Source organism: Sorex fumeus, unplaced genomic scaffold (assembly GCF_029834395.1).
Source record: "Sorex fumeus unplaced genomic scaffold, SorFum_2.1 ptg000035l, whole genome shotgun sequence".
Taxonomy (NCBI): Eukaryota; Metazoa; Chordata; class Mammalia; order Eulipotyphla; family Soricidae; genus Sorex; species Sorex fumeus.
This window is the reverse complement of record NW_026606092.1, coordinates 698,061-725,873: the sequence shown is the minus strand read 5'-3', so window position 1 is coordinate 725,873 and position 27,813 is coordinate 698,061. Positions and strand designations below refer to the sequence as shown.

Below are 27,813 nucleotides of genomic sequence, written 5' to 3'. Positions count from 1 at the left end.
ATTGTAACCCAAACATAAAAGCTTGTGGAGGGATGGGTGTTTGATCATTGTGTAATTGAAACCCAAGCACAAAAATTTGTAAGTCTACAACTGTACCTCATATGTCTCACTAATAAAAAAATAAATAAATAAAATAAAAGCTTGTAACTATCTCACGGTGATCCAATAAAATTTTTTTAAAAATATGGTGGTGGGAAGATGCAATGGTGGTGGAATTGGAGTTTGAATATTAAATGTAATCGAACATTGTGAAGGACTTTATAAAAATAAATTTAAATTTTTAAAAAAAGAACCCCCACTCATTCCCCCTGCCCACACTTCTCCTTTTCCTCTGGTTTTCACCAAATCTAGACATTAGTTGGTGGTTTTGCTGGTTTTCTTTAGTTATATTCCCCGCATAAGTAAAACTAATAATTGTCTTTGGGATCATTATTTTAGTACCATTTTGTCCCCAAATGCATGACTTTCTCTTTTTATTTTTTCCTTTCCATTTTTGAATAAGACAGTGGTACTCAGGAATTACCCCTGGCTCAGGCTCAGTGCTCAGGAATCACTTCTGGTGAGGCTTAGAGGACCATATTAGGTGTTGGGGATTAAACATTGTACCCAGATTGGCTGCGTTTAAGGCAAGCAACTTACCCACTGTACTATCTCTCTGCCGGCTTCTTTTTTCCCTGTATTCTCTCACTTCATAAAAGCCTGGTAATAGTGTAGAGATGACTCGGTCCTCTGTCAACCTTCCTTTTTTTTTTCAAATAACTGACTGATGTTCTATGGAGCATGACAGACCACAGCCTTCTTATCTGGGCAAACACTCGTCAGGAGGGCAATTTGTTTGATTCCATGTTTTGGCTATTGTGAAGAAGACTGCTATGAATACAGAGTTACAAACAGCCTTTCTAAGTAGTGCTTTCATATTCTTCAATATATGCCAAGAAGTGGTAGTGCCCAATCATAAGAAATTCCTATTATTTATTCATTTGTGATGCCAGAGAGAATGCAAGTCATTCCAGTGCTGTGCTACATTTTAAGAATTTTAAGAGGGGCCGAAGCAATAGCACAGCGGGTAGGGCATTTGTCTTGCATGCGGCCAACCCAGGTTTAATCCCCGGCATCCCATATAGTCCCCCAGCACCGCCAGGAGTAATTCCTGAGTGAAGAGCCAGGAGTAATCCCTGAGCATCACTGGGTGTGACTCAAAAAGAAAAAAAATTTAGAGAAACCCCGTGTATCAAATTTTCCCATTGGTTTGTTTGTTTGTTTCTTTATTTGCTTTTTGGGTCACACCTGGGGATACAAGGGTTATTCCTGGCTCATGAACTCAGAAATTACTCCTGGCAGTGCTTGGGGGACTATATGGGATGCTGGGAATCGAATCTGGGTTGGCCATGTACAAGGCAAATGCTCTGCCCGCTGTGCTATCGCTCCAGCCCATTGAGTTATTTTTTAAAAAGTTTTTGTTTATAAGGGTCACAGTCATAAATATTTGGGTGGGGGGGACATGTGGTGTCAAGAATTGAATTGAGTGGGCTGGAGCAATAGTACAGCGAATAGGGTGCTTGTCTTGCATGTGGCTGACCCAGCTTTGATCCACATCACCCCAAATGGTTCCCTGAATATCACTAGGAGTGATCCCTGAGCACAGAGCCAGGACTATGTCCTGAGCACCATTGTGTGTGGCTCAAAAACAAAACAAAAAAATTGAATTGAGGATTACAATTTTAAGCTATTTCCTTGGCTCTGACTCCTTTTCTTTTTGGCGGGGGTGTCCACAGGCAGCAGTACTCAGGGCTTCCTCCTAGTTCTGCACTCAGAAATCACCCCTGGAAGGGCTAGGAGGGAGGTGACCATATGCAATGCCAGGTGTCAAACCATACCGGATCAACCACGTTCAAGGCAAGTACCCTACCAGCTGTCCTATATCGCCAGACCCATCCTGTATTTCTTATATCTGTTTCCCCCCATTAAATCTAGACACATATTTCCTGGAGGTACGGAACATTTAGCGGTGTCAGGAAATCTGCTTGAGAAGACCAGAGTGGTAGTACAGCAGGTAAGGTGCTTGCAGTGTGCATGGCAACCCAGGTTCTATCCCTGGCACTACATATGGTCCCCTGAGCCCACCAGGAACGATCCTGGAGAACAGAGGCAAGAGTAAGCCCTGAGCACCAACGATGTGATGTAAGGGGGTTGGGGGAGAGGAGAGGAGAGGAGAAGAGAGGAGGGGAGGGGAGGGGAGGGGAAGGGAGGGGACGGGAGTGGAGGGGAGGGGAGGGGAGTGGGGGAGGAGAGGAGAAGAGAAGGATCAATTCAAAGGGCTAGGGCCATGTAGATCCAGGTTCATGGTCTGCGCGCAGAACTACAGCCAATCCAACCGCAGTTTGTTCGGTTTGGGAATTCATTATCTCCTCAGTAAGTCTTCAGTAAGAGACAGAGGCGGCAGCCCTTGGTTTTCTGAACATTTTCTAAATACTTCTCTCTTGAATGTTGGATCATGGGGTGGGAATGAGCGGAGGGAGGGGGGATGAGGATAGGAGGTAGTCTGTGCATCTGTCTCTGTTAGTAAAACACGGCATTTTCTGGATCGGATATGGGCTTCTTTTTTTCTCACCTCCACTGTGCAAATTTTCTAGCAATGAGGTTCCGGGAAACGCCCGCCCCCAGCTGCAGGCCAACAGGAAACAGAGTGGCCGGAGCTGGGGCTGGGGCCTGACGGTTGAGGTTCAGGGTGTGGAGGCCGGGCGCTTGGGGGTAGGGAGCAGCTCTGCCCACTGGGGCGACGCGCCCCCGCAGTTTCCTGCGCGTCCACCAGAAGGCGCCGGGGCGCTCGCACAGCCCGCGAGCAGCCCGAGCCCCGCCGCACCGCGCCCGGAGATGCAGAGCCCCGCGGCCCCCTGAGTCCTCCGGGCCGGCCAACGGGACTGGGTGCCCGGAAGCCCCGGCGTGCTTCGTCCGGGCCAGCGGCTTTTGCACTGCCTGTCCGGCACCTCGGCCGGCCGCGTCCGGACCACCCCCGCGCGCCGGTGGTCTACGAGGCTCGCGAGTCCCGAGGCGGGAGAGGTCGCGCTGTGCCTCGCGCGGGGCTCCCCCATCAGGCCGCCTCCAGCCCCATGAGGACCCCCAGGCCGAGGCTGAGAGCCTGGAGCAGCCGGGCCGGAAATCTTGCGGCGGCCCCAGCGCGGTAGACAGGTCGGTGGCGGGGCGGGACGCGGGGCCGGGGCTGGGGGCCGGAGGAGGCGCGCGCTGGTCCAGCCGGTGCCACCGCGCGGCTCCTCGGGGCCACTCTCTGGGTCACCTCCGCCGGGGGCATCCGCTAGTGCGGACGTGATTCTGCAGTTTTTCATGACAGGCAAGGTGTGGGGCCGCTCGGGAGGCCGCTCCCCGCCCCCCGGGGGGTCCAGGTGGTGGGAGTGGGGACGGGGGGCGACGGGAGGTGGGCGCGGGCCGGGGGACGCGCCGGTCGCGGCGCTGATGAAGCCAGGCTGCGTGGTGCGGCTCCGCGGCAGCGTGGGCAGCACCGCGGCCAAGGGTCTCCGGCCTCGAGATGCCAGGCCGCTGTGCGTGAAAGGAAAGCGAGACGCAGAAGAAAGCCCGAGAAGAAAGGAGGCCGGGGGACCCGGGGCCCGGGGAGCCAGCAGGGGGGCCCGCAGGAGCGCGGGCGCGAGGGGCACTGGCCGCGCGGGTCCCGGCGCTCCAGTTGTGGACGCGCCCCGGGTGGGGTGGGGGCCTGGCCCGAGCTCCCCGAACCGCCGGGGCGAGGGTCCAGGCCCACGCCTTCCCTGCCCGCCTGCTCACCCCGCACCCCTCCTGCCCATCCAGGATGCGGCTGGGCCGCCGGGCCCTGTGCGTGTCGGTGCTGCTGTTCGCCTGCGCCTCGCTGGGGCTCCTGTACGCCAGCACCCGGGACGCGCTGGGCCTCCGCGCCCCTCTTGCGCCGTGGGCGCCCCTGCAGGGCCCCCTCAGGCCAGAGTTGCCACACCTGGACCCCGAGCCCCGCTACGCGCACATCCCGGTCCGGATCAAAGAGCGAGCGGTGGGGTGCGTCGCCAGGAGGGGGAGGCGGCGGGGCGCTCGCTCGCTCCCTTGCTCGCTGGTTGGGGGTGGAGGGTGCCGTGGGAAGCTTTTGTCTCCTCCAAGGCAGAGCTCTGACGCTGGCGTCCTCCTAGCGGAGGTGCGGAGATGCGGGGTGCGAAGTGGGAGGTAGAGGAGGGGCTCGGGGTCTGAGAGGGACAGAGGGGAATCTTCCATCCCCGAATCGTGTATCAGCGATGCGGTCCCCTCCCCACTCCACCACTCCGAGCTAGAAGGCTCTTGGGCCCCGATTCCGAGGGAAAAAGAGGACCGAAGGTCGTTAATGGTGGGAGGCAACTGCAAAACCCTAGCTCTGGACCCAGAGCCCCTGCCCCGGGAACTGTTGGGAGCACAGTGTTGGGGACAGCACAACAGGGTGAGGCTATGTGGACATTCACACCCCCCCCCCCCCGCTCCCCACCCCCAGGCTGCTGGCCCAGAACAGCTGCACTTGTGAGCCCAGCGGGGGCGGCCTGTCCCTCCCCTTCCAACGGCAGATTCACGCCAAGGACCTGACCAAGGCCTTTGACCCCGAAGAGCTGCCCGCTGCTTCTGCCTACCGTGAGCAGGAATTCCAGGCCTTCCTCCAAAGGTACCCACCACAAGAAGGGCAGGGCTCTGCAGGTGCAGCCTGGAGCCCGGAGACCACCCGCCCTAACTCTTCCCCTGTCCTCCCTCTCCTCCACTGCCAGGAGACAGTCTGCTGCTGACCAGCTGCTGATAGCCCCTGCCAACTCCCCCCTCCAGTACCCCCTGCAGGGAGTGGAGGTGCGGCCCCTCAGGAGCATCTTGGTACCAGGTGGGGAGGAGGAACCCTGGGGGGAGCGCGGGCAGGAAGGGGCGGGGACTGAGGCAGGGCAGGGGAACAATGATGACTAGAATGGGACATGGGGACCAGGGGGGTTCTGGTGAAAGGGGTACTGAAGGGCCCACGGCGCTCATGAGGTGGGAGGTGGGGACAGAAGGGACTTTAGGGACCAATTGCAAAAACAAAACAAAACAAAACAAAAAAAAAAAACCAAGTCAGTCTTGGAGAAGAATCTGTTCTTGTTTGAGTGGGAAGAAGTCAGATGGATCTAGGGCCAGTCACAGAGTTGCCACTTTGTCATGGAAAAGTCCAAAGCCAGTGACCCTAGTAGTGTTAGGCCGTGTGTTCTGCCTTGGCCCCAGAAAGTGGAAGGAAAGAGAAGTTCTGTGCTGAGCCTGTGAAAAAGGAACAAGAAAGTGCGGGAGAATTCAGAACCCTCTGTGCTTTCAATTTTCAATCCCCCATCCTTCCTCCAGGACTGAGCCTGCAAGCGCCTTCTGGTCAGAACATATACCAGGTGAGGGGTACGAGGAGGCAGGCGAGGTGGATGGGCACGGGCATGCTGGGAGGGAAACATGGCAGCCAGGGGAGGGATGGGGGGATTGGGGGGCACAGGTAGGCCCCGTCCCACGGTGCTCTCCACTCGCACCCCAGGTGAACCTGTCTGCCTCCTTGGGCACCTGGGATGTGGCAGGGGAAGTGGCTGGAGTGACACTCGCTGGTGAGGGGCTGCCTGATCTCACCCTTAGCAGCTCAGGCCTGGACCAACTCAATCGGCAGCTGCAACTGGTCATCTATAGCAGCCAAAACTACCAGGCCGACACAGCGGACACAGGTGCGCAGTCTGGGAAGGAGTGACGCCAGGCCGAGCAAGCCGAGAGAACCCAGAAAGACTGGAGCGGGCAGAGAGGGTGTGGGAGACAACGGGGCACCGGGCAGAGCTGCCCGGCCACACAATGAGCATTTCAGCTGGGCAGGCAGGGCCAGGGAGGAAGAGAGGAGCCTTTGTTTAGGGGGGGGCTGGAGCTGGCCAGAGAGAAACTTGAGCTTTGGGTGTGCCCCCTGCAGGCCAAAATTGGGGGCCCTGGGTAGTGACCTGCCCCAGAAACCAGGATATTCCGAGTCTGTTCGCGGCCATACCTTAGGAGAGGGCGAAGGACTTCGCCTTCTTGAGCTCCCATGTTTCCCTCTAGCCCCGGGCAGCGGGTAGGGGTAGCCTTGCTCCTCTCCAGAGCTGGCCTGCCCCGTTCCTGGCGCGCTGCACTGCTGTTCCCTCTGCCTGGAATGCTCTTCCCAGGTTTCCACCGTGGCCGATTCTTTGACATTTGCATTTCAGCTCAATTGTCTCGTCTTCACTGTCACATGACTCATCTAGTTCTCTCTTCAATACTTACCAGTATATGAAATTGCTCATTTACACAGGTTGTTGTCAGGCTTATTAGGTATCTCTCAGTCCATTTGCTTAATATCTTTGCAAATATTGGCAAGTTGTCTAGCTTCTCTGCGCCTTTACTTTTTCTGAACAGAAACTCACTTTTAAAAGTTTAAATTTTAGGGGGCTGGAGCAATAGCACATGGCTGACCCGGGTTCAATTCCCAGCATCCCATATGGTCCCCTAAGCACCACCAGGAGTAATTCCTGAGTGCAGAGCCAGGAGCAACCCCTGAGCATTGCTGGCTGTGACCCAAAAAGCAAAAAAAAAAAGTAAAGTAAGTAAAGTAAGGCCCTCCCATTGATCATCGATTTGCTCGAGCGGGCCCAGTAACGTCTCCATTGGAGACTTTGTTGTTACTGTGTTTGGCATATCGAATACGTCACAGGGAGCTTGCCAGGCTCTGCCGTGCAGGCGAGATACTCTCGGTAGCTTGCCGGGCTCTCCGAGAGGGGCGAAGGAATCGAACTCGGGTCAGCCATGTTGGCTGCGTGCAAGGCAAACGCCCTACCGTTGTGCTATCGCTGTTTTTTTTTTCTCTAGTGGAAAAGTTATTTCTTGCAATCATGCTAATCCTAGGTAAGAAGCCCCTCCCCCCAATTTTCATTCTTCTGGATAATTAAGCGGTGGTAAAAAATCCAGAAAGACTGGAGCGGGCAGAGAGGGTGTGGGAGACAACGGGGCACCGGGCAGAGCTGCCCGGCCACACAATGAGCATTTCAGCTGGGCAGGCAGGGCCAGGGAGGAAGAGAGGAGCCTTTGTTTAGGGGGGGGTCGGAGCTGGCCAGAGAGAAACTTGAGCTTTGGGTGTGCCCCCTGCAGGCCAAAATTGGGGGCCCTGGCACCGCACAGTGATTTGAGTACCTCCAGGAGCAGCCCCTAAGTACAGAGCTTAGGAGTAGACCCTGAGCACTGTCAGTTGGTGGCCCAACCCCCAGGAAAGAATGGAAAGTCCATGGGGATAAAACTCTAATAATCCTCAGGCAAGCGAAGGAAGCAGTTAAATACTGATTTACTGAGAAGAGAAGTATGTCCCAGCCTTTACAGCAGCTTGCCATGTCCTTCCTTCCCAGTTCGATTCTCCACCGAGGGACATGAGGCCGTCTTCACCATCCGCATACGACACCCTCCCAACCCTCGAATCTATCCACCTGGGTCTCTCCTGGAGGGAGGTAAGGCCGGTGGGCCGCGAGCCCCACGGGACAGTGTGGGCTCCTTCCTGTTCCCCACACCCCACTCTCGGGGTCGCACCCGTCTTGCTCTCAGCCTCCTACAACATCAGCGCTCTGGTCACCATCGCCACTAAGACCTTTCTTCGCTATAATCGGCTCCGAGCACTCATCAACAGTATCCGCCGTTTTTACCCGACGGTCACTGTGATCATCGCCGACGACAGCGACAAGCCTGAGAGCATCAGCGGCCCTTACATCGAGCACTATCTCATGCCTTTCGGCAAGGTGCGCGCGCGCAGCAGGGACACCGCGGGCTCCGGGAGGGGGCGCGCGCTCCGTCTCCTCGGCGCAGTGAGGACCCCAGGATTCCGCGCCTCAGAATTAATCGGCGCCTGCTTCACCGGGGGTTCCTGGGATAGTCGGCAGCCGACTCAAGTCTGTCTAACGCGCCTGCATTCTTTCAAGGTGCTTAGCACCTAGTGGGCGCTAAAAGCTAATCCCTACGGAATGGATGCACACGTGAACAAAACGCATTCCATCACACCATCTCACACACACACATCAACAGGGACTCAAAATTATTTTTTTACAAGGGGTGGTAATGTGATGCCTTCTACGCGGCCAATCTGGGGTTGGTTCCCAGGAATTCCTAGGGGATGGGATGGTCCCCCGAGCCCGCCAGGGGTGATTCCTGAGCACAAAGCCAGAAGTAAGCCCTGAGCACTGTCGGGTGCTCCCCAAACCAAAACACAACCACCACCTAGCTCCCGGCCATTCATAAGCATAGGGAAGTCTGAGGAGCGGTTCCGGCAGGCTGGAAGGAGGCGGGCCAAGAGAGCAAAGGAGGCAGGGGCTTTCTCTACTGCCCAGCCCCGCAACTGTGCGTACCCTCCCCCAGGGCTGGTTCGCAGGCCGGAACCTGGCCGTGTCCCAGGTGGCCACCAAGTACGTGCTGTGGGTGGACGACGACTTCATTTTCACGGCGCGCACGCGCCTGGAAAAGCTCGTGGACGTGCTGGAGCGGACGCCCCTGGACCTGGTAGGGGGGCGGCCGCGGCGTGACGGGTTGGGGGAGGAGACCAGACCGAGGGCGGCCAGGCCCGGGCTGGAGGGACCGTCGGGAGGGCGGAGGCCCGGGCTGGGGAGAGGGGCCGCCCTCCTGGACCATCCATCCTCTGGCTCGGCGCAGGTCGGGGGCGCGGTGCGCGAGATCTCGGGCTTCGCCACGACTTATCGGCAGCTGCTGAGCGTCGAGGCCGGCGCGCCGGGCCGAGGGAACTGCTTTCGGCAGAAGCGCGGCTACCACCACGAGCTCGTTGGCTTTCCCGACTGCGTGGTCACCGACGGCGTGGTCAACTTCTTCCTGGCGCGCACCGACAAGGTGCGGGAGGTCGGCTTCGACCCGCGCTTCCGCCGAGTCGCGCACCTGGGTGAGTAGCCCCCCCTCCCGGCAGCCCAGGGAACACGCGCGTCCGTGCGGGGCCAGACTCCTGCTGCAAGGCGCCCGCCGGGGGTGGGCGCCGCATCCTCCTGCCCGCCCATCACGCCGAGCCCAAGGCGGCCACCCACGGCCCCTGGGCGGTTCTGTCCAAGATTTACCAAGCTCTCCGGCTCGGGCGAGAGATAGGTCCCACGCTCTCTGCCCCACACACCATTTAACTTCACCCTCAACATAGTCCCTGCATCCTCCTCGAACTTCCCAGGCCCTGTCCTGGCCACGCAGGCCCCGCCCCTCTCAAGCTCCCCTGTTGCAGACAGCACTTGGAGCAGCCCACGCGCATTTACTGAACCTCTGGTGCGCAGGGGCTGGGATCCATTTTCGAGGTAAATATGCTGATTCTGTTAGATACAGGAGTCAAACTAAGACTCTTGGTCTAAGGACCACGTCCAAGGTCTTTCAGCATGGAGTCTGCGCGTGCACCGTCTACAGCCCGGCTCGCGGTCCTTCCTGAGGCTGCTCCTGCGCCCTTGTGACCCTGACGGTCCATTCTCCTCTCCGCCCCTAGAGTTCTTTCTGGACGGACTTGGTTCCCTCCGGGTGGGATCCTGCTCGGACGTGGTTGTGGATCATGCCTCCAAGGTGAAGCTGCCTTGGGCCTCCAAGGATGCAGCGGCCGATACTTACTTCCGGTACCGGTACCCGGGATCACTGGACGAAAGCCAGGTAGCCAAACACCGCCTGCTCTTCTTCAAGCACCGGCTGCAGTGCATGACTGACGAGTGACCCACCGAGGAACTCTCCGAGCCTTGCAAATATCAGGCTGGGCCTGCTCTTTGTCCCTGACAGGACTTTCTAGCAAACCCACCTGGTGAACACTCAAGTGACTGGCCCCAAGCCCTGAGGACCCCCACCCCCACCCCCATCCCCTTCAGCTCCCAAAGAGGGGCTTGTCCTGGCGACACTCCTTTTCATGCGAGTGCCAGAGGCAGGACAGAGCCATAACGCCCACAGCCAGTGCCAAGTTCTCCCCCCAACCCCTTTCTCATGGGGCAGGAAGTTGGGGGTCACTTTCCAAGTGCCAAAGAGCCCCAGGGGACTCTAAGAACCTAAAGTGGAAACATTCTCCTCTTGACTCCTTGGAACTGAGGGGGTGGAAGCCCCCAACATGTGTTTCCCGGGCTGTGCCCCATGTCTGGATCCAGGACTCTGTGCACCGGCTCCAGCCCCGACCCCATGGAGAGAACTGGGGGTTCGTGAGCTGGAGTGGGGGCTGGTGAACACAGGTGAAAGCCATTTTCAGTGTGTCTCTGCAGTGCTGCGGCATGAAGGAAGGGGCAGTGGGGGGCGGGGGGCTTGTACAGATACCCATACTATGAACCCCAGAGGTTCTCAGCTTAATTTTATTAGTTACATGATGTCAGGGGGCTGGGGACCCTGTCCACTCCAAGGGTCACAGCCACACTGTGCATGTCTTTGGGCCTGCGAGCTCCTGGAGAGGGAGGGAGATGTCAAATATTGGGTACCGCTCTCCTCCCAAAATTCAATAGTCCTTTGAAGGGCATGCCACCCCCACACACACACCCTGAAGGACTGAGTTCCCCAATTCTCTGCCCATGGCAGGATCCAGTTTCCCTGAATGAGTCTTTTTCTTTGGTGGTGGGGGGGGGGGGAAGTACACCCAGCAATGCTCAGGGGTTACTACTGGTTTTGCACTCAGCAGTTTTTCTTGGCAGTGCTTGGAGGATCATATGGGATGCTGGGGATTGAATCAGGATGGGTCACATGTAAGGCAACCACCCTCCCCACTGTGGTGGCACTCCAGCCCTCCCTGACCAGGTCTTAAATCAGCTCATTTCTTCTCCCGCCCTCTCTCCCCCCCTGGTCCCCTGCCCACATCCTTCTCCCTGGACCTTGACCACCAACTCCTCACCCACACAGGCCTGCCCCAGCTTACACCTGTGGCCACTGCCCCCTCACCAGTATCTCCAGGGCGTGAGCAGCTGCATCCTGCACACTCACGAACAGCTGTTCTGGGGTCACTCTGTCCCCAAGTCCGGCCTGGGTCAGCGTCCCCAGCACGGAGGCTGCATGGAGAGGCGGCCAGGTTCTCAGACCCTAAGTCCACACTGTAACCCCCCAGAGCCCCACCTGAGACCCAAGACCCAGGGCCCCCCTCACCATTACACTGAGCCAGGAGAAGGTGGATCCCCGCATCTTGGCATCGGCTGGCCAGCTGCAAGTGTGGGAAGGGGTGTCAGAAGGGATGCATGTGACAATAAGGGGTCATTCCTGCCACCTCCCCTCTCCCTCACCTGCACAACTTCTCGGGCCCCAGCCGCATCTGCAAAGGTGACCCCGCTGCAGTCTAGGACCACTGCTCTGACCGGCTCAGCAACTAGGGCAGGAGAAGGCAGCAGTACCCAGACGCCCCCTGGTGGTGCCCAAGGAGGGAGCTCCTTGCCAGTCCATCTCACCTGTCTCTGCTGGGCCGTCTGTCCTCTGTGAGTAAAGAAGGACCACAAGCATGACCGAGAACATCATAACCCCCTTCAGAAGGAACCTCCCGCCTTTCAGGCCAGGCCCTCACCTGGCCTCCATCTCCCAGCCCTAGATGCCACTCGAGGAGGCGACGGAACTGCCCGCGGGTCCCGAAGTAGAGGGGCGCTGGGTAGCTGAGGACGCAGAGCCCGGGGACCTGCAGGAGCTGCGGGGGTCAGAGGGTCAGAGGGCAGCCCACCTCAGCTCCCCTTCCTTGTCAGTGCTCGACCACCCACCTTGTGGCTCTCTCCCAGGGGCCTGTACAGCTCTGTCCCCTCGACCCATCCAAGTGCCTGGCATCGCACCCTGGATGAAAAGTGAGGGTCAGATGGCTGGCCAGCCTGGCTGGAGACCCAAGCCATCTCCCACCCTTCCTCACCACTCCCACCTCTGGGTGCGGCAGACCACAGTCATCATGGAGAAGACAACGCCCACAGCCAGGCCCAGGTCCACACTCAGAGTCACAACGGCCACCCACGTAACCATCCACACAACCTGCAGGGCATGGGTGGGAGGGGAGTGTTCAGAAGCAAGGCGGGGAAGGGTGGAGGGGGTCCATGGCTAGGAGTTGCCCAGGCAAACCACAGGGTGGATGGTCCAGGCAAAGGCAGAGTGACAGAAGGCAGGGACCGGATTGAGAACTGAGCCCACAGGGCGTGCACCAAGGGTAATGCTCTTAGAGGAGCAGGTCACAATACACAGGTCTGAGTAAAGGAATCTGAGGGGGGGGGGTGCGTGTGTAGGGGAGCGCAATATGACTTAGGACCAGGACCATTCACTTTGCACTAGGCTAGGGGCGCTGGACACAGGAGCGGGCACTCTGGGGATTGGGGTGCCACCAGTGCTCACGAAGTCCACGCGGCTGATGCGCCACAGCTGTGGAAGCTCCTGCATCTGGAAGAACATCTGGCGCATGCTGGAGATGTTGATGCAGGCCAGGACAGCCTGGGAACAGAGGAGGTGGGCTGACCACCCCAAAGTTCTGGAATATAGCCATCCCTTCCAGCGCACCCCCACACACACACAAATTCACCTATGCACACAGGCATGCACACGTGTACACACATACACACACACACACCTCTCCTCTGCTCCTTACCTTAGGCAAGTAGTAGAAGAAGGGCCCCAGCCACAGCAGAACCAAAAGAACCACAATGCAGGAGAAAAGCCCCGCCAGCTAGAGGGAGGAAAGGCCAGGTGCCCAGAGGAAGGGAGTCCGGACTCACTCATTGGAAACTCCCCCCCACCCTGATGCCCACCAACACAGATGTTCTTCACCCCTCCCACCCTTATATTCTGCCGCTAGCACCTACCATTGCCCGCTGCCAGTTAAATGCGCATCTTTCACAACTCCCCTGAGATCAACTCAACTTTCCCATTTTGTAGCCTACCTCCATCTAAAAAGCCACACAGTAAGATTACCCTAAATATAGGGTTAACCACACGCTTCAGGCACCAGCCCAGTTTAAGAAAAAAAAAGTGTAGGGGAAATGAACAGGTGATTTTTTTTTATAAAAGAAAATGTCCCCATGAGGAGGGGAAAATCAGAAACTTCTCCCAAAATTCCTACAGCTTAGTTTTTTTGTTGTGCTATTTTGAACTGTTAGGGTGCCGAGGAGCCACAAAGTCTAAGCAGGGGCTGGAGCGATAGCACAGTGGGTAGCGCCTTTGCCTTTGCCGGCAGCCGGCCTGGGTTCAATCCCTGGCATCCCATATGATCCCCCAAGCACTGCCAGGAGTAACTCCTGAGTGTAGAGACAGGAGTAACCCCTGAGCATCACTGGGTGTGAGCCAAAAAGATTTTTAAAAAAAGTCTAAGCAGTGCTTGACTGTCTCTCACCCATCCCCTCCCCCACTGTTGCTCAAGGTGCCCGTCTTCCCCCACAGAGGTGCCGCTGGGCAGCGACCACCTGCTTCTCCACCACCACCATCCGCCTCTTCCACACCACACACGTGCCAGCCCTTACCTGTGTGTTCCCCCCCGCGTCCACCAGGAGACTGGTCGTAGCCAACGTGGCTGAGTTGGGAAAGCAAGAGAAAAGGGAGGAGACGAGGTTGGACACACCATGTGCCAAGAGCTCCTGGGGGAACGCAAAGAGATAAGAGAGCAAGGCCTGGCGGAGTCCAGCCCAGGGTTTGCCTCCCTAGGGAGGTTGGGGTACACAGTCCAACACCCACCTGGTTAGAGTCGATAGTGTAGCTATACTTGTCTGCATAGATGGAGGCCAGGGAGGCGGACACAGCAAAAGTGACCAGTGCCAGAGGCAGCGAGTCAGCCAAAATCCTGGGAAGCTCAGCCAGGTTGGGCAGGAGGGGTTGAGGAAATCTGGGGAGAGAGGCTCCATGATGGGGGCTGGTTGGATCGTGGAACACAAAAAGGGTCGGGCAGTACAGGCCCGGACTCAAGTGGGAGAACGCTGCCAGCTTTTATTCTCTCTTACCCCCCAGGAAGCACTCCCACAATCTGGACATTATATCTTGTGTCTAGGGAAGAGGTGAAGCAGAGCACCGTAGCCAGGAGCACCTGGGGGAGAGAGGGCTCGTCAGGGCATGCACAGGGTTGGGCCCTCCAAAGCCCAGAAGAGACAGATTTCATGGAGTCTTAATTCAGGATTAGGTGGATGCCAGCATGGAGATATGTTTGGAAATGAATGGGCACTTGGCAGCTGTTAGAGTGAAAAAGAGCTGAAAAAGTGAAAAGGGGATGGGGAAGAGGAATGATCTGGGGCTAGAGGAGACAGAGAGAAAGAGAAAGAGAGATGAAGGAGAGGATAGGGGAGGACAGGAGGATTCTATGAGACCTTGTGAAGATCAAGCAGAATAACCCAGTCATGAGAGAGAGAGAGAGAGAGAGAGAGAGAGAGAGAGAGAGAGAGAAGGAAGGAAGGAAGGAAGGAAGGAAGGAAGGAAGGAAGGAAAGAGAGAAGGAAGGAAGATTGGATAGAGTACAGGTGCCAAGGCACTTGCTTTGCACACAGCCAACTTGGTTCCATCCCCTGCAAGCGTTTGATCCCATGAGTACCACCAGAAGTGGCCGGAGCACAGAGCCAGGAATAACCCTTGACTACTAACCGAGTGTGGTCCAAAACTAAATCAAAACAAATACTGCACCCAAAGTAGGGAATCTGTGCTATTTTCAGAAATATAGAGAGTATATTATTTGAAAGGGCGAGAAGTGTAAGTGGATGCGAAAAAAGAATCATAAGATGCACCGAGAATGACAGTAAAGGACAGGATGAGAGATGCGACGCGGCGCTGCGGCGCGCAGGACCGCAAGGGAGCGCAGTAGCAAGAAAACGCCTCTTCCGCCGTCCTGCGCGCCGGGCGAGAGAGGGGGGACCGGGTGGGTGGGGGTTCCGGGGATCTGCGTGTTCTGGGAGGAAGCCTGGGAACGGCCCCGGGGAAGCAGGTCCTCTCGCCTGTGACCGCTCTGCTTTCCGCAAGGGGGCGGCAGCGGGCAGCTCGGCCGCGCCAGGGGCTGGGACCCCCGCCTTCCTCACCATGACGATTTCCCCGGGAATCGGGGTGGGCAGTCGGTCTCGGAATCGCACGTTCAGTTCCTTGACGGGCACGAGCAGCGCCAGGCTGAGTACCGAGATGGTCAGTTCCGCGGGGCTGCTCTGGGGCAGCGCTGTCAGCACGGCGGCCAGCGTCTGCGGGCAGGGGCGGGGAGCGGAGGGCCTGGTGCGGGGGTCGGCTGCCCGCCGCGGGGACCCTCGCCAATTTCTCGCCCGGCTCCCCTCGAGGCTTGCACCTCCGCCACGTGGTTCTAAGCCTGCTTTCCTCCGCCCTCCTCGCGCGCTCGTTCCTTGCTCGGTTTCCCTCTTCGCGAGACCGCTCGAAGTCCCCCCCACTCCAGCCCCAGCCCGTCTCCCCGCCCCCACCTTGAAGAGGGCGAAGCAGCCGATCTGGCGCGGGAGGGGCAGCCCCAGAAGGCTGGGCAGTTGGGACACGAGCACGTGCAGCGCGGCCCCGCTGGTCAGCGCTTTGACCACAGGCTCAGACAAGAAGGTGGCCAGGACGCCGAGCTGCAGGGCGAACATGCCGAGCTGCGGGGCAGCGAGAGGCGCCGTCAGCATCATGGGCTGGAAACGGGCAAGGGCGGGCCCGCAGCGCGCCAGCTTCTCGGCGCGCCGCACCCGCCCGCCCGGCATCCCGGACCGCGGCCCAGCCGGGTCCCGCGCTCCTGCGTCCAGCGCCGCCGCCTCCCCGGCAACGTTCTCTCCCGGCTCGCCGAGCCTTGGCTTCTCCAGGGGCCCCCACCCCCGTGTTGTCCCTCACCATCAGCGCCCCGCTCCCGAAGGCCAGGGCCGCAGCCACCCCGACGCGCTGTGCGTCCAGCTGTTCCCTCTCGATTCCGCTCAGGTTGCCCCCAGCGGGTTCGGGTACCAGTCGCTCCACGGCCGAGCCCGTCATGAGACTGAGTACCGCGAAGGTGCCTTGCACAGAGACAAGAGCTGAGGTCACCGCCGTGCTGCTGGAGTCCAAGGCCAAGCTCAGCTCCCGCCCCAGGGGCTGCTGGGGGTCACACATCCCCACACACACACACACTCCTGGAGGACAAGAGATGGCCCTGCAGCCAACGGTGAGGGAGGAACGGATGCAGGCCCCTCTCTCCCTCCCCCCCACTCCCGCAGATGCTTGCTCCCGCTCGCTTCTATGAGGGACCCTGCCTCTCCTCTCCCCACTTCCCAAATCCCCAAGATGCTCTAACCAAATTCAACGGATGGCAAAGGCGGGGATAAACTCTGGCCTCCTGGTCCCCACTCGGCACCCCAGCCAACACTGGGGTGGAAGGGTGGGCAGTAGAGAGGAGACCAGAAGCAACAACTCTCCGGCCCCCAACTCCTCCCCCGCAGCGCCACATCCCTGCGTCACTCACCGGTGGACACGTGCCTCCCGGTACCCAAGAGGGTGTACAAGAGAACGGGGAAGAACGAGGTGTACAGTCCGAACACGGGGGGCACCGAGGTCAGGAGGGCGAAAGCCATGCCTGGGAGTTGGGGGAGGCAGAATCGTTGGGGTAGGGGCGGAGGGGAGGGTTGCCGGCCCCAGACCCACACGTGGAGCAGGACCGGTCTGGCTAGAGCTAGCTCCTGCCCTGCGAGCGGTAAACGGGCCTCGGTGGGAGGTCGCGGGGCGGCCCAGGTTAAGATCCGTGTCGACCTGCGTCCTGGGGGGCCTCTCCAGTTCCCTGAGCCGGAACCGGTCCGCTCGCGCGGAGGAGGGGCGCCGGGAGGGGGGTGTTCACCCCGCCGCGTCTCCCCGACGCCCACCCTCACGGCCCCTCGCGCCTCCTCCCAGGGGTCTCCGAAAGCGTGGGCACCTAACAGGCTGGGGGTGGGGGCTCACCCTGGGGCACGTGCACGATGCCCACGGTCACTCCGGCCACCGCGTCGCCGAGCAGCCAGGCTCGCCAGCGGTAGAGGGGCAGCCAGCGCAGCGGGGGCAGCCGCGCCAGCAGCAGGCGCCACGCCCCCGGGCGGGAGCAGGCGCGGGGCCGCCGCCGCCACAGCCGGCACAGCGGGGACCCGCCTGGCTCCGCGACGGCCGGGGGCTCCGGCGCTGCGCCCCCGAAGAGCTGCTGGAACCGGGCCTCGGTGAGAGGCTCCCTGAGTTTGGCGCCCAGGGGAGACTTCAAGTCAGAGGCCTCTCCGCGGCCCGGGCCGGGCCTGGCGCCCAAGAGGCCACTCATTTTGCCCTGGGTCACCCCCCCCCGACCGCGTCCAGTCTTAAATACCCCTCCGCTGGCCCGCCTCCTTGAGGCAGGGTCCAATCCGGCCCTGGACGGCGCTGTCTCTTGGGGACCTCCTGCAGGGGCTCAGAGGGTGTCTCTATGCTGCACGTTTCTCCGTTTCCTAGGGCATCCTTGGGCGGGTCGCTTTCTCCGGAGCCTGAAGGCAACAGGGATCCGAGAGCCGGCCCCGGAGGACCTGCGCTCGTAGCAGGCACCCCCACCCCACACCTTTCCTCAACCATGGCCCCAACCCCACCTCCGTTCTGTTCCGGGCCTGCCCTCACCTGCATTTTGCAGAGAGGCAGAAGCTGGCCGTGCGAGCTGCCGCGGTCCCTGACACCCCAACACATCCAACCCCTGTCACCTCACCAAAGCCTGCCCAGGCCCCCAAGTCCCCATGCAGCTTACCCATAGTTTCAGAAGTTGCTTTCTCCAGGGGACAGGGATGTTAGCGATCCCACACCTAGCCCCCACTCACATTTCTTGGGAGGGGAGTGGCCTGCGGTCCCAGTGCTGGGTCTTACAGGACCGACCATAATGATAGGACGTTGTGATTTTGTTTTTCCTTAACACAACCATGCACCCTGTATTACATCCAAGTGCAATTCACAAAGCAGAGGCTCACCCAGTTAGGGGTGTGGGGGTGGAGGGTGGGATTCAGTATAGAAAGGTGCGCCCCCTGCACCTCTATGGCCCAGAGAGACACAAAGGTTCTGAGGCAGCATTCTGCGGTGGGCCACCCCTCCTCCACCCACAAGAATCCTCAGCACCCCTGGTCCCCAGTCCCTGACCCCAAAGTCCTGGGGGTGGGTTCAGTGAGGGTGGGTCTCCCTTCTTCAATTCCTCCTATTGTTCCCCCAGAAGTCTTATCTGGGCTGGACGTCCTGTCCCCCCCTTAGAGGTCCCTCCCCTCATTGTCAGCCAGGGGGACCTCAGGCCCCAGGGAGGCTCCGGCTGCTCCTTGAGCTCCCAGCCCAGCAGTCTATTGTCTGCTGAGGAAGCCCAAGCCACGTGACCTGGCCCAGGGGACACCCAGACACGGTGGACCCGACACTACCCACACACCCAGGACAGGGCACCTGGTCATGGAGCTCTGCACCTTTGCCTCCTTCTGTCCCAGAGGCAGTCCCAGAAGTGGGGAGGAGCACAGCCCCGCCCCAGGATGTCTGCGCGTGAGGAACCCTTCCCTGCTCTGTGTGGATACCTGTGACCTGCCAGACAGCAGAAATAAGAAAGCCAGAGCAGAACAGTGTCACGGCCCCCACGACCCTCCCCACCTTCCCAGCCTTCCTCGCTAGCCACGGAGGATCCAGAGGAAAGGTATGTTGGCCCTCACATTCGAATCTGGGTGTTGGGAGGAAGGGGGAACTTCACACACACACACACACACACACACACACACACACACACACACGGCTTTCCAGTGGGACTGAGAACAGAGGCCAGATGAAAGGGGAAAGGGAGAGAGGGGAGGATAAATCAACGATCTTAGGGTTCCGAGTAGGTCCCCCACCCAGTCCCAGGTGTGGACTGAGAGATGCTAGAACTACAGGTTCAAAGCATAGACAGCAGCAATTTTTCATTCTTTTCTTTTCTTTTTTTGTTTGTTTTTATACACATTTTTATCCAGGGTTACTTCTGCCTCCACACAGGAATTACTCCTGGTGGTGCTTGGGAACCATATGGAGTGTGGGGAATTGAACCCGGGTCAGCTGTGCGCAAAGCAAATGCCCTACCCACTGTACTGTGTCACTCCAGCCCCAGACAGCAACGTGTTAAGTCTCACATTTGTGTCCTCCTTAGATCTTCAAAGCCTCCACTACACCACCAGTGTCAGGCCCAGTCCCTCTCCTCCACCCCACTGTACCCCGACTACCCTTCTGAGAGCTTACCCTCCCCTCTGCCAAGACAACAGCCTCAGTGATATAACAAAACCTTTAATTTCAGAAAACAGGAAAAAAAAGATCAAAAATAAAACCACGGATTTCTAGCTGGCCCGTGCCCTAGCCCCCACCCTCGTAGCCTCCTCTGGGGGGGCTGTGATGCATGCAGAGGGGTGCGAGCCGAAGGAACACAAGTTCCTTGGGCAAAGAAAGTTCTCTGAAGTCTCGGTACCTGCCTCCAAGCTGGCACTTGCCAACCCTGAGACACACCGGGGAGAAATCCCTGGGGTGCCAGGAGGATGGGCTGAGCTGCTTCTGCTCTGGAATAGAGCGCTCAGTCAGCACCTCCCTCCAGCCTTCGCCCATCACAGCTCATCTTCATCCAGCTTGGCAAGTCGGGCCTGGCCGGGAGGGGTGTTGGGAAGAGGTGGAACTGGAGGAGAGTCGTGAGGCATCTGGGGGAGGTCACTGAGGGCCTAAAGAAAGACTCAAGTCAGAGGGTCAAAAGAATTCGGGGACATTCCCCATCCCCAGTGACTCCCCTTCCCCCCACTCGTGCAAAGATGCCCCAGCCTACTTTTTTCTTTTTGGCCACACCCAGTGATGCTCTGCAGTTACTCCTGGCTCTGTACTCAGGAATTACTCTTTTTTGTTCGTCTGTTTTTTGTTTTTTGGGGGGTCATACCCAGCAAGGCTCAGGGGTTACTCCTGGCTCTGCACTCAGGAATTATTCCTGGTGGTGCTCGGGGGGTTCCATATGGGATGCTGGGGATTGAACCTGGGTTGGCTGTGTGCAAGGCAAATGCCCTACCTGCTGTACTATTGCTCTAGCCCCTCAGGAATTATTCTTGGTGGGCTCAGAGGACCATATGGGATGCTGCGGATTGAACCCAGGTCGGCTACATGCAAGGCAAGTGCTTTACCCACTGTACTAACTCTCCAGTCCTCCAGCCGACTTTTTTTTTCTTTTTGAGTCACACCCGGTGATGCACAGGGGCTACTCCTGGACTCAGGAATTACTCCTGATTACTGCTGGCCGTGCTTAGGAAACCATATGGGATGCTGAATCGAACCCGGGTCAGCTGGGTTCAAGGCAAGCACCCTAGTCGCTGTGCTATCACTCCAGCCCCCCCCCCCCCCACAGACTTCTTATCTGACTGTCAGCTTCTCCCAGAGTTAAATTGGAGGAATGGGGGTGGGCAGGTAAGAGAGAGGAAGAAGGAAGGGGCAGACCTAGAGAGAGGTGGGGGAAGACAGGCCTGGGGGAGGAGGATCCTGGGATCACAGACAAGAGGGGCCCGTCCATTCTGGCCCTTAATCACACCTGTGTGTCCAGGGCCAGGGGGGCTCTGGGCACCTCCCCTTTGGGCAGCAGCAGCAGGGAGGGGAGAGAGCCATTGATGGGTGTGTGCATGCTGGCTTGGGCCCGGTCTCCAGGGCGAATCCTCCCTGGGCTCCCCACCCCAGCGGCCCCTCCTGGCCGGCCCAGGCTGTTGGTCTGACTCTCCCGTCTCTGGTACTCAATGGGCGACTGCAACGCTGGGGTGGAGAGATACAGAGGCAGGGTTAGAGCCGAGCGGAATCCTCCCGCGCCCACCCTTCGGAGGGGTGGCCGGCAGCAGTGCAAACTGGAGCTCTCTGAGATGAACCAAATCTAGCGCGAGGGTGGAAATGCGGGGAGAGGGGATGGGAGGGGGAGCAGCCTGGCCTGGGGAGCAGGCAGGGCTTGAAGGGTGACAAGGATGGGTTGGGGAGGCTGGAGGAGAACTTCACCATTGAGAAAGTCCCGCTGGCTTTCCAGGATCTGTGCCACTTGTTTGATCCAGGCCTGACTGACAGCAGGGTCTGCAGTCTGGAGCACGTAGCGCTGGATCCCGCCCTCGGGCCCTCTGGAGGTCAGGGCGAAACGGCAGGGGTCCCCTTGGAGGTTCCCCTCCAGGCCCAGGCAGCTTACCTGGAACGGCAAACGGGAGAGGGCCCCCAGATTCCTCAGTGATTCCTGACCGCGCCCGAATGTCCCAGAGCCAGACCTGCCGCCAGCGGTCCTTCCCACCTTGATGCTGTTCTTGTACACGTATCCGGGCTGCGCGCACCCTCGCGCGCCCCCGCCCAGCGCCTCGCTGAAGATGACGATTTGCTCAAAGAGGAAAACGCGCCTCTCTCGACCCCGGGAAGAGAGCAGCCCCCCGGCCTCTGGCTCTGTCACCCAGAATGTGTCCTGGCCCAGGAGCTTCCCCTGAGCAGTCAGTTTGCCCTAGAAACAAGGGAAAGTGACCAAGGGGGCGGGAACCACGCAGATGGGCACCTCTGCTCCACCCCTCCACCTCCTCACCCGCCCAGGCGCCCCAGGAGGGCTCCCTGTGCAGCCAGCCCTCTCCCGGTCCCTACCTCAAAACCCCGCAGCCTCCCCAGGCTCATCATGTCATTGCAGCGCTTGGGCACGAAGCACATGACCTCCACAGCTTGCTGGGAAGCAGAAGAGAGAAGCAGTGACTTTCGCTGCTGGAGAAGCCTCTTCAAGGGTGGCTCAAGCCCTGGGCAGCCTCCCCCTATGGGCCCAGAGGGTTTTATCTCCAGCCAGGAGACCGAGATATTGGGGGAGTCCTCACCTCCAGCTCGTCAGTGTCTCTGCCAGCTCTGCCATAATACTTGAGAAAATCCTACAAAGTAGAAAAGAGAGGCCGAGGGAGATTTTGAGACCACCCTCCAATGCTTGGACATCCTAGGGTACCGGACAGCCTGCAGGGGTGGTCTAGAACAAGGGTAAGTATATGACCACAAGTTCAAACCCCACGGAGCGTGATTCAGGCAGCTCTGCTGTCTGCAATACCCCCAGCACAGGAAGGGATTTCCTGTGCACCACAGACAAGTGCGGGAGCATCATAGAAAGGGTGCAGCGCCACAGGCAAAAAGATGTAGGAGTTCCACAGCTGGGAAGTGCGCCCCCTGGTGGGCATTGTAACCAAAACGGGTATGATTCAGCGCGAACACTGCAACCCAACTAATGTCTTACTAAGGTGCCAGAGTGTTGGCACAGCGGATAGGGCTCTTGTCCACAGCAGACCCGAATTCGATCCCTAGCAACCCAGATGGTCCCCGGAGCTCCATCAGCAAGTAAGTACTGCCAGGTGTGGCCAAAAACAAACAAACTCCCCAACTCCTGTGTAAGCCACCGAGGCCAGGAATGTGTGCAGCGCTCCAAGACATCAGCAACAATAAAGGAAAGAAGGGATGGGAGGGAGAGCAGGAAATGCCCCGGGGAAGAACAGCATGTGGGTGGTGTGGAGAATCGTGGGGAGATGAAGGTAGGTCTTTCCCTTTCCACCAGGTGTGCCCCCGGGGAGGGACCGTCAGTCCTGACCTTAAGCAGCAGCTGGTATTTCATGATCCTCTGCACTGGTTTGATGAGGAGGTCGCTTAGCTGCAGGCGATGCCCCAGCTGCTGCCGGAGCTCCTGGGGACGGAGACAGGGTGGTTAGAAACACAGCCCCGCCCCGAGAGCCTGCTCCAGACCATTTCTTTCCTGCTTGCTCCTTTTTTTCCTTTCTTCTTTTTGTGTTTTCTTTTTCTTTTTTGTTTTGGTTGGGCTATGTTCAGCGCTTACTCCTGGCTCTGCACTCAGGGATCGTTTCTGGTGCTGCTCAAGGGACCATATGGGGTACCAGGGATTGAACTAGGGTCAACCACATGTAAAGCAAGGCCCCTTTAATTTTTGGGGGGTGGGGGGTGTTTTGGTTTTGGGACTCAGCTAGTGGTACTCAGGGGCTACTCCTAGCTTATTGATCAGGAATCATTCCAAGCAGTGTTTGGGGGACTATGGAGTGCTGGGGATTGAACTTGAACCTCCAACATTCAAATACTTTTATGCCCTTTGCACTCTCTCTGACCCCATTATGCCTATTCCAGTCCCACTCCCTGCCATAGTACCTCAGTCACTGACCTCAAAGTAGCTGTCCCCAAATTCTGACACCACGTGCTCTGACTTGGGCTTATTCTGACAATATACCACATACATATGCAGCCGGCGCTCCTGTCCAGGAAAGGGGTCATGTTTCAGAACGTGCACACCTGACCCATGGATGCCATGGGAGAGCCCAGACCCATCCCGGGGCCCAGCCCTCCCAAGCCTCACATGTTTGATGAATAGCTGCGCCAGCCAATCAGGATCATCCAAACACTGCTGAAGTTCTTGCAGGAAGTAGCTGGAGGGGAATGGCAAGGAGAAGGCAGGTGAGCTACCCCCAATTTAGAGCTCTCTGCCCTAGGGGGGCTCCCCATGAAACTTCTCCAATCATTCCTCAGGCAACAGAGGGCCCCTGGTGGAAGAGATCAGACTTACCTAGACCCACCTGCCATCCCACAGACCCCATCACTCACTCTCGATGCCACTCGTAGATTTGCTGGATGTTCCCAAACACAATCCTGTCACGACCTCGAAGACTCTCAGGCACTCCCTGAGCAGCCATGGTGGCCATGTAACCCTGAGGAAAGGTTGGGGGAGGAGGTAGCATGAACTGATGGGGTCAGCCATCATACACAAATCTGCACAGGCGGTAAGGGAACATGGCTCAGAGCAACACCAAGGTTTTCCTAGGAGGGCTGGGCCAGGATGGGAGTGGGGAAAGGGACCTACCTCCACAACCTGCCCCAAATCTTCCACGTACATTTTCTCTGTCTCTACCAGTTCACTCAGGACATACCTAGGAAGAACGCAGAATTGCACTCTGGTTTTGGCCAGTTTCCCCCTGCAGGACTAAAGCCCCTTTGTCTGGGAGGAAATTCCACGTCTTATATCTAAAATGTGAGGGGTACCAGGAGGAGGAGTGGGGTCTGTGGGGGACGCATGGATACTCACATACTCCTTTCCAGAGCTGCCTTTTTCTGTTCCTCCTCATTTTCTGGAGCGTGCGACAAAATCTCCTCCTCGGGTGGCTGGAAGGAAAGAACATTCTAGAATAAGCAAGCAGCTGCCTCTCGGGTGAAAGGTGTCTCCTCGAGCCCTCTCCTTATACCTGATTCTTATCTGCAGGCCCCTCCAACAGTGTGGTCAGCAGGGTCAGCTCTGGCAATTCTTCTCCGGTGGTTAAAGCTGGTTCCAGCATCCAGTTCTGGGGGCCGGAGGTCAAGTGTCAGAAGTTAAGGACAAAAGCTGTGTCCCCGATGACCAGGGGCCCCAGACCACCCTCCATCAGTGTCCTTCAGCCATGTGCCACATACTTCTGTGCTCACCTCATACGGTCCAGCCTGACTGCCGCTGGCTTCAGCCTCCACATTGAGACAATGTTTGGAATGATCCAGCCATCTCCTCAGGCCGCTGACTGACCCTGGGGGGCCCGGGGAGCAGGGGCCAGAGCTGAGAGCAGAGCTGGGGCCCGAGGGGGCGGCCAGACCCGACGCAGCAGAAGCTGAGATACTTCCCTCACTGCCGGCAATGGAGTAAGATTCTAGAGGCAGAGGAGAGGAGAGGAGAGGAGAGGGGGTGAGATACTTCCAGACTGGCCCCCCCACAGCCCTCTCAGGGTTTTCTGGCCGTGGTGCCCACCCGCTCCTTCCTGGCCTTTGGCTGCCCCCTGCAGGTGATCGCCCTAGCAAGTTCCACCAGGATACCCTTGGGAGGGAGAGGGGTAAACACCTGCCTCCCCGAAGCCATGTGGAAGCTCCGGCTACACGTGGAGATTCCCCAAATCTTGAGCATGGCACAGATATGGAGGTGGGGGCAGCCATCTGGGAAGACGCTAGGAACTGGGGGAGGCCATCTGCTCTCCTACAACCCGTCCCTTTGCAATGGGTACAGACCATTCTCTGAGGAGGAGGGGAGCAAAGAGCCCAGCTGCCACCCCCAGACCCCTCCTTCACCAATTGCAATAATCACTATAAAAAGATTTCTGCAACCCCCTTCCCCACCGCATGCAGAAACCCAGACAGTGGGGCAACAGAGGTGCACGCCTCAAGGTGCTCGGCAGCGCCCCTCATCCTCCACGCCTCAGTCCCTCTCCAGATGTGACTCTCCGGCAGAAGGAGCTGAGGGCAGGCGCTCCCGGCAAGGTTTCCCTCGTGCCCAGGTGGCCTCTGCAAAGAGGAGTCCCCTGCCCCTTCCCCAATTTCCTTAAGTTGAACTGAGAGAAATCCGGAGGCCGAGGGATCTCAGAGATCATCAATCTAGCCACTTTCCTGGAAAACACGGGGGCCGGGGGCCGTGTCCAGCCCCGAACGCCCTAGGGCCAGCGCCAACCGAGGTCCCTGCCCACCCCCGCACCCCTCGACACTGAGCCCTCGCGACCTCGCACTCACCACGTCCCCCCCGGGCGAAGCAGCAACCGCATTTTGCCAGCACTTTTCGGATCACATGGGGACAGGCGCAGCGACCCCCCTTGTGCCCCCCCCGCATGGCGCCCGGGCCCCCCCGCACCCCCCACCCGGGCCGGCCATGCAGGGGGGCTCACGGGGGGCGGGGCGGGAACGGCGCAGCGCGCACACCCCCCCTCCCTCCTACCCCGGGCCAGGCTGGGGGCGGCGGGGAAGGGGGGGGCCCGGAGGGGGCGTCCAGGGGGAGGCGGGAGTCTGGGCCGGCGGAGGGCCGGGGGCTCCGCGGGGAGCGCGGCGCGGGGCCCCGCCGACCGGCTGGGCGGGGAGGGTTTCCGGAGCCCCGTGGGTGCGGGGCCCCGGGTCCAGATGTCCAGCGGGGCGGGGAGGGACGGTGTGGGGGGCTGGGCCGGGGTGCGGCAGCCGCTCCAGCGCCGTCTCGGGCTCTCGGGGCGGGGGCGGCTCTAGGCCCGGCCGGGGCGCAGGCGGGGGCCGACCCCCGAGTCACTGGCGCTGCGCGGGTCCCGGCGGAGCGGCGAGCGGAATAACAGGCCGGGCCGCGGTGCCGCGCGGGGAGGGGCCTCGCGGCCCGGCTCCGCCTCTCCCTCCCGGCCCCCTGCAGCCCTGCTGGCTGCCCGCCCCAGCCCCCTCCCCCAGCACCGGCGCGTTCCCACTCCACGTCCCAGCCTCCGCCCTCCTCCCCGGCCGGGGCTCCCCGCCCCCGCCTCCTCCCGCGTCGCGCCTCGGGCGAGGGGTGAAGGCCCAGCGCTGGGGTCCGCCTCGGGGCGCCCCGGGCCTCTGCGGTGGAGACGAGCCGGGTGGACGCGGTCAGGGCTCGGGCGAAGATGGGCTGGGGGCCAGGCCGCCTCGCAGGGGTGGACAAGGGCCCCAGTAGGGAGCCTCCGGGAGCCCCCGGGGTCGGGGGTCCCAGCCCAGGTGCCGCCCTCGCGCCGGACCCTTCTTTCCAGCGGGCCCCGGGACTCCAGCTGAGGCTAATCACCAATTAAGGCGACTTCCCGGAGCCCGGACTGGCGAGGGGCCAGGGGTGGGGCCCAGGGACACTCCGCCCGCGGGCCCGGGGCCGGCTGCGGTGGGGGACGACACGTGCGGATCGCAGCGATTCTACGGGAATCACGCAAATTAGACGCTAATAAGAGCAGCCTAATTTTGAATTTGCCACCTTACACGGGATGGCAGACGTGCCCCACCCCAGCTTCTTACCGGGCAGCGGAGCCCAAGCGGGCGCCTCGCGTCCGCGGTCCCCTCTCTCATCCCCCTCGGTGGCGTCCGGCTCGGGCTCGGGACCCCCCGGCCCGAGGGGGCTTCTCTTCGGAGCCTGCGGGAACAGAAGGCCCGTGAGGAATCCGGCCTCCAAGCCCAGCCGCGACCCCCAGCTTCCCGGTCTGGTCTCCCTCCTGTCAAAATGCACCGCGCTCCAAAGGGGTCCCGAGAGGGCGGGGGGTAGCGGTTCCCCCCCGGAACGTGGCTGTGCTCCTCTTAGCAGGACGCCAGGACTCCTGCCACCGCCCCGCAGAAAACCCGCTCGAGAGAACTGGGCAGTGGGATCTAACCGTCCTGGGTCCCCTAAAGCCCCCGACACCCCTTGGCTCCCCTTTCTTACCCCCTCCTGCCCGGGTAGGGCGCATGCGCGCAGCATGCCCCCCATGACCCCCAGTATCCGGTCAGTGCGGCCAGGGACGGGGCGGTCCGGGGGCTTCATGCTGGACCCCTACCCTGCTTCAAGATTCAGGATCCAGGGGGCACGGAAGCCGGGGGGCTCTGAGGCCTGCGTGCGTCCGGGGTGTTGCTGCGGCGGAATCCGCCCCCCGCCCGGCTCCGCCCCCACTCCCACCCCAGCCAAACTTCGAAGGGCTGGGGTTGCTCCTCTCCTTAAACTCCGACTCCACAACAAACAAAGCCCTCCTCGTCCCCGTTCCAGCGTCGAACCCAGGACTTCGCCCGGCCCGCGTTATTAGGGTACCACCCACTAAGTACATGCTTTTCCCAGGACTGTCAGAAAGCAGACCGGGGGCGGGGGCGATGCGCACAGGGATTCCCCCCCACCATCCCCGCCCCTGCTCCCCACTCCACCCCCATCCCTTCCACACAACAGAACGGGCGTGGCAGAGAGAGTTGCATATTTTACTTTATTTTTATTAAATTAAAAGCTACAGTCTGGCGGCGATTCCAGAACAGGGTAAGGAGGCTCTTGGAGGGGGCAGAGAAGAGCGGGAGAAAGACAGACCCGACAGAGACAGGGGAAGGCAGGTCGGGGGGCGGTTTCTGAGGGAGACACAGGGCGGCTCCATGGGGCGAGGGGGCCCAGCGGCCCACTCCTCTTCCCCTGCCCCACAGTCCAGCCAGAGCAGAATGGGAGGGAAGGGCGTGGGACCCTCCCCTCGGGGCGTCCTGGAGGCTTAGTCACTG

The 27,813-nt window shown here is 59.6% G+C and overlaps 3 protein-coding genes across 5 annotated transcripts; 1 reads left to right on the top strand and 2 right to left on the bottom strand.

Annotated features, from left to right (window-relative positions):
* Positions 1–2,999: 2,999 nt before the first annotated feature.
* On the top strand, positions 3,000–10,224 carry B4GALNT1 (beta-1,4-N-acetyl-galactosaminyltransferase 1). 2 transcript variants are annotated; one of them, XM_056117546.1, is made up of 11 exons: positions 3,000–3,189; positions 3,820–4,038; positions 4,499–4,663; positions 4,764–4,870; positions 5,356–5,396; positions 5,534–5,714; positions 7,386–7,484; positions 7,579–7,769; positions 8,383–8,523; positions 8,674–8,914; positions 9,491–10,224. In XM_056117546.1, the coding sequence occupies exons 2-11, from the start codon at positions 3,821–3,823 to the stop codon at positions 9,706–9,708; spliced, it is 1,602 nt and encodes a 533-aa protein (XP_055973521.1). In that variant the 5' UTR covers positions 3,000–3,189; position 3,820; the 3' UTR covers positions 9,709–10,224. The 2 variants fall into 2 exon arrangements, with proteins under 2 accessions (XP_055973521.1, XP_055973522.1); XM_056117547.1 differs by lacking the exon at positions 3,000–3,189 and adding an exon at positions 3,208–3,354.
* Positions 10,225–10,312: 88 nt separating this feature from the next.
* LOC130026825 (solute carrier family 26 member 10-like) lies at positions 10,313–17,158 on the bottom strand. Its single transcript, XM_056117544.1, has 18 exons — positions 16,816–17,158; positions 16,346–16,456; positions 15,745–15,902; positions 15,348–15,512; positions 14,964–15,116; positions 13,905–13,987; positions 13,642–13,789; positions 13,431–13,544; positions 12,563–12,640; positions 12,313–12,408; positions 11,852–11,958; positions 11,700–11,769; positions 11,513–11,629; positions 11,400–11,424; positions 11,238–11,320; positions 11,104–11,158; positions 10,903–11,009; positions 10,313–10,414 (listed from the first exon to the last, which is right to left on the bottom strand). Exons 1-18 carry the CDS (start codon positions 17,156–17,158, stop codon positions 10,376–10,378), a joined length of 2,052 nt encoding a protein of 683 aa, XP_055973519.1. The 3' UTR covers positions 10,313–10,375.
* Positions 17,159–19,433: 2,275 nt separating this feature from the next.
* ARHGEF25 (Rho guanine nucleotide exchange factor 25) lies at positions 19,434–27,160 on the bottom strand. Of its 2 annotated transcripts, XM_056117519.1 has the most exons (16): positions 27,008–27,160; positions 26,608–26,722; positions 24,313–24,527; positions 24,096–24,191; positions 23,939–24,015; positions 23,717–23,783; positions 23,461–23,564; positions 23,216–23,285; positions 23,024–23,113; positions 22,445–22,537; positions 21,693–21,743; positions 21,472–21,549; positions 21,137–21,337; positions 20,857–21,037; positions 20,408–20,622; positions 19,434–19,559 (listed from the first exon to the last, which is right to left on the bottom strand). In XM_056117519.1, the coding sequence occupies exons 1-16, from the start codon at positions 27,104–27,106 to the stop codon at positions 19,449–19,451; spliced, it is 1,863 nt and encodes a 620-aa protein (XP_055973494.1). In that variant the 5' UTR covers positions 27,107–27,160; the 3' UTR covers positions 19,434–19,448. The 2 variants fall into 2 exon arrangements, with proteins under 2 accessions (XP_055973494.1, XP_055973495.1); XM_056117520.1 differs by lacking the exons at positions 26,608–26,722; positions 27,008–27,160 and adding an exon at positions 25,375–25,631.
* Between the last annotated feature and the right edge of the window lie 653 nt (positions 27,161–27,813).